The 4,708-nt window shown below is 30.3% G+C and overlaps 2 protein-coding genes across 3 annotated transcripts in view; one reads left to right on the top strand and one right to left on the bottom strand.

Moving 5' to 3' along the window:
• The window catches only part of LOC108748568 (cytochrome P450 302a1, mitochondrial), a 5,506-nt gene extending 1,599 nt beyond the window's left edge, over positions 1 to 3,907 (top strand). The window contains exons 5-8 of one of the 2 annotated variants that reach the window (XM_018486800.1): positions 2,865 to 3,015; positions 3,128 to 3,376; positions 3,471 to 3,692; positions 3,777 to 3,907. In XM_018486800.1, coding sequence (XP_018342302.1) covers positions 2,865 to 3,015; positions 3,128 to 3,376; positions 3,471 to 3,692; positions 3,777 to 3,890 — 736 coding nt within the window. In that variant the 3' untranslated portion in view covers positions 3,891 to 3,907. Of the gene's footprint in view, positions 1 to 2,864; positions 3,016 to 3,127; positions 3,377 to 3,470 lie in introns of both variants that reach the window. The other variant, XM_018486799.1, reaches the window with a different exon arrangement.
• Positions 3,908 to 4,063: 156 nt separating this feature from the next.
• LOC108748569 (26S protease regulatory subunit 7) overlaps positions 4,064 to 4,708 on the bottom strand; it is a 1,954-nt gene continuing 1,309 nt past the window's right edge. Inside the window, exons 5-6 of the mRNA XM_018486801.1 lie at positions 4,535 to 4,701; positions 4,064 to 4,459 (exon numbers count right to left, since the gene is read on the bottom strand). Coding sequence (XP_018342303.1) covers positions 4,081 to 4,459; positions 4,535 to 4,701 — 546 coding nt within the window. The 3' untranslated portion in view covers positions 4,064 to 4,080. The remainder of the gene's footprint in view (positions 4,460 to 4,534; positions 4,702 to 4,708) is intronic.

Raw genomic sequence — 4,708 nt, 5'->3', positions numbered from 1 at the left:
TATATATATATATAATATATGTATGTATTCTTTTTAAATGAATTTATTTTATAATAGACAAAGATGTATGTTTATATGACCTTTTTTTAATTTTGCAATAATATCAAAATATATGATTTATCTAACAGTTCCGTACCTTTTCTTAAATTAAGACCATTTTCTTTAATGTATAAAACTTTCGAGATTAATCTTTTATAATATTTCGGTTCAAAGTCCATGATTTTAACGTAATTCCATTCAAATTTATGATTAAGCTCCATTTGCTCAGAGATGATCGAATGTTTGGATAAATTCATTCTAATGTTTCCGATATATTTTATTTAATCTTCATTTTAATTTTGTCTTTGTTATATAAGAAGCATTACAATCGCCGTAATATAATTTATATATAACATTATCGTTGTCTATCGATAAAGCTCTGTCTTTTTGTACCTTTATAAACATATTTAATTTATTAAAGTATTTACCCACGATATTTTTCTTTGTTTCACAGCTACAGGATAGTTATGTGTTTGTTAGTTAACATTATTATTGTTAATATTCTTGTGCATTGTAATGTCCTTGTTTATTGCAGAATTAAAAAGCCTTTTAAGCCTAATATTAATTTTATAATGCGTTTATATGGATTGAATCTTTATAATGGCTGAAGATGGCTGAAGCCGAAACGTCCCATCTTTATATTGTAAAATTAAAGATACTATCAAATATACATCTATTTTGCTCGTTTATAAGCTTTTTCTTATATTTTATTATATACAATTATGAATTGTTCATTAATATAGATAAAATATTAATTGTCATGCCCTCGAATCATTGGATAAAATATTCGATTATTTCATAAATAATGCAAAATTTAAAGTTTGCATTAACATTATTTTTTGCATTAGCATTAATAGTTTAAGCAAGTTACTAGTTTTATATATACGAGTATATAGATATAATTTAATAGAATCAGTAGAACTTTTAAAATTATTAAAATCTATCAATGACATATATTAAGACAGAGTTTTCAGTAAAACAGAATATAATTAATTATTAAACAAGGAAAAGTAAATTAAAAAAATTAAAAATTTAATTTAAATAATAATAAGGCTTTTAAGAACAAAAATAAAAATATCAACGGAACACGGGCTAGAAATTTAAGCTAGATGTTTATGCTCAAATGAATAATTTAATATCTAAAAGATATTAATATCTAAAAGATAAATTTGATAAAGATTTGAATAAGCAAATCAACAGAATCGCTTTCGGAGATATTTTTCGATCTTTAATCTTTTTCTTTCTCCCTTCTCTTTCTCAGTTGCCCCCTCCTAGTTCTGTTATTTCGGTTCCTTATTTTTAGGCTCTAGACACAAAGCAAGGCAACAGCGATAGGAATAGTATAGAAATAATTCCGATAAAATCATATAAAAATAAGGAAATTTATCGCTATTGTTTTATTCTGTATTCCTATGTGCATTGACATATGCATTCCCAAATGTTGGATTTCTCTGAGGTTTCCCTCTGCTATCACTATCGCTCTCGAGGTTATCGCCTGGCATTGTATTCATATTGCCTGGCAGGGCTTTACTCGATTCTGGAAAATCAATGCTCTGGAATCGCATACATTCACATACATTTTAATACATTTTCGTATACAATCGCATACATTTTAATATGTTTTGCATTTGGTACTAATTCGTAGTCAGGATCTAAAAAATTGCAACACTTTTTTTTTAATTTTTTAGAATTATTTTTTTATGGTAATCTCAGAGTGACATCATATTTTCTTCCTAATTATTGTGACGTGAATGTGACCCCCCCTTTGCCATAGGGGAATAAATTGTATGCGTTATGCAAGAAGCTATGCTCCCCGCTATACCCTTATGGGCCTTCTACAATAAGCCATTAGTCATAAATCAAAAGTCCGAAGTTAAAAATTGACCAAACATAGTCGTCAATTTTTAGCTTTTGACTTCTGATTTATAAATAATGGCTTATTGTAGAAGGCCCATTAAGCAAGAAGTAGACTCTTGCATAACGCATAATACATAAAACATAAGAAATTCAATCAATCAGAATTCTTTATTTCATGGAAAGGAAGGAAACGGAGGACTTTAATTGGTTTATTTTCTTATGCATTACGTGTTATGCAAGAATCTGTGCTCCTCGCTTATATCTACACAAACTTGCACAGCCGCATAAACGTATGCATAAAAAAAATTATCCGATCACATTTAATGTGCGTCTTTATAGGAGAAATACGATTGGATAATTTTTTTTATACATACGTTTATGCGATTTCGTGTGGATATACCCTTACACATGAAATGCGTGGTATATCGTTTTATTATTTGGTGAACGAGGACGAATGATGCATCATGTGCTTCATGCGTAACTCGGGTCGCACCTACATATTTACATATTTGATTTCTACATGTATGTACTACTAATTCGGAAATAATTGTATATACTTTCTGCACTAAAGAATAACAACTGCTCACGTAAGCAATTTTTATTTAAAAATATATTTGATTCTTATCTAAAAAAAAGTGATAAATTGAAACAAAATTGATTGTACGATTGTAGATTTTTGTAGCATATAAAAATAATGATATATCATAAAATAAATGTTGATATAAATAAATAAATTTTTTATACATGAATATCTCTAAACTTCTCTAAATTTTATCAAAATTAGATTTAACAAATTATAAAATAATTAACAAACTTTTTTTTTAAATGCCATTTTTATACAAAAAATCGCAAAAAAATCTTTGTATTATTTATGGAAGGATCATGACATATAATAATATAAATTTCTGTTGAAACTTTATTCATGACTTTACTCAATTCTAATTTATAATTTTTGGGGATATACACAGAATAGCGTTGCAAATGGTTACTCAGAAAAATAAAGATGCATCAATATGTCGAAAACAGTCTCTTCTCGAGGAATATTTAAAAAATGAGACTTTAGACATCAAAGATATCGTGGGAATGGCATGTGATATGTTTCTCGCTGGTGTTGATACCGTAAGTATTCAATAGACTTATAAACTTGTAAATTAGATAAATATTCAAATTTTTATAAGCCTAGTCCAGTTTCTTTTTAATTGACTTATGCACGAGTTTTATATTATTTTAGACGACATACAGTATGTCGTTCGCCATGTACCACCTTGCAAGAAATGCAAGTGTACAAGAAAAATTGAGATTAGAGGCTGCGGCTTTGTTAACGGATCCTATGTCTCCTATAACGGCGGAAATCCTAAGGAATGCTACATACACTAAAGCTGTAATAAAAGAAACTTTCAGATTAAATCCTCTCTCTGTAGGAATAGGTCGTATCCTGCAAACTGATGTAGTTCTGAGCGGATATCACATTCCCGAAGGAGTAATGTATCTTTGTTCATTAATAAACGTTTATTTTTAAAAATAGTGACGTAAAAGACAAATCTTTAAGAGAAAATCTTAATGAAACATTTCAGACTGTAGTTGTGACACAAAATCAAGTGATTTGTCGACTTCCTGAATATTTCGATGAACCAAATTCATTCAGACCAGAGAGATGGTTACGTGATAACAATGACAAAGAAACTAAGTTGAAAGGAAAGTTCAACCCATATACTGTACTGCCTTTCGGTCATGGTCCGCGATCGTGCATTGCAAGACGATTCTCTGAACAAAATTTGCAAGTTATTTTACTCCGGGTATATATCTTAAGAATTATGTACCATTCTTTCATAACATATTATAATGCACAATTATATAATGATTTAATAAATTCTTTTCAGATCTGCAGAAACCTGCGGTTTACATGGTGTGGAGACTCTCTTGATTCGATTTCGTTACTAATCAATAAACCTGATGGACCTATTAAATTGAGATTTGAAAATCTACATGCATAGAAAAAATAAGTCATCGAGACTGTAACAACAGAGAAACTTCTTGTATTAGAAAACAACATTTATTATATTCTATTTGAGAATAAAATTGTTTCTTGATTAATTCAATAGATACAGCAATAAAATTAATTATAAGATTTATATGACGCGCTGATAATAACTTATCGAATGCGAAACGTTTTGCGAATGAGTTCTAATTATAGGTCATGTATTTTGGTGTTGCAGAGAATTTGGCATATGATTTGATGACCTTATTAACTGCCTCGAGGAAATCCTTCTCCGTTGCAACCTTACGTCGTGCACGGATTGCAAACATACCAGCTTCGGTACAGACCGATCGTATTTCAGCGCCTGTACTGTTAGGGCACAAACGAGCGAGCAATTCGAACCTGATATCCCTCTCGACACTCATGGAACGAGCGTGAATCTTGAAAATATGCGTACGTCCCTCAAGATCCGGCAAACCAAATTCTATCTTTCTGTCCAAGCGACCCGGTCGCATTAGTGCAGGATCCAACGTATCCGGCCTATTTGTCGCCATCAGAACTTTTATATTGCCTCGCGGATCAAATCTGAAAAAAAAAAAAAAAAAACTGACATTAGATGGCAGCTTTTTTTAAGAATAAATAAGATAATTTTTTTTTTACCCATCTAATTGATTTATTAATTCCAGCATAGTACGTTGAACTTCATTATCGCCACCAGCACCATCATCAAAACGAGCACCACCAATGGCATCGATTTCATCGAAGAAGATCAAACATGCCTTTTTACTTCGTGCCATTTCGAATAGTTCTCTTACCATTCTAGCACCCTGCAAA

Source organism: Trachymyrmex septentrionalis, unplaced genomic scaffold, assembly GCF_001594115.1.
Source record: "Trachymyrmex septentrionalis isolate Tsep2-gDNA-1 unplaced genomic scaffold, Tsep1.0 scaffold232, whole genome shotgun sequence".
NCBI lineage: Eukaryota > Metazoa > Arthropoda > Insecta > Hymenoptera > Formicidae > Trachymyrmex > Trachymyrmex septentrionalis.
The sequence above is the reverse complement of the archived record's forward strand: the minus strand, read 5'-3'. Positions and strand labels throughout refer to the sequence as shown.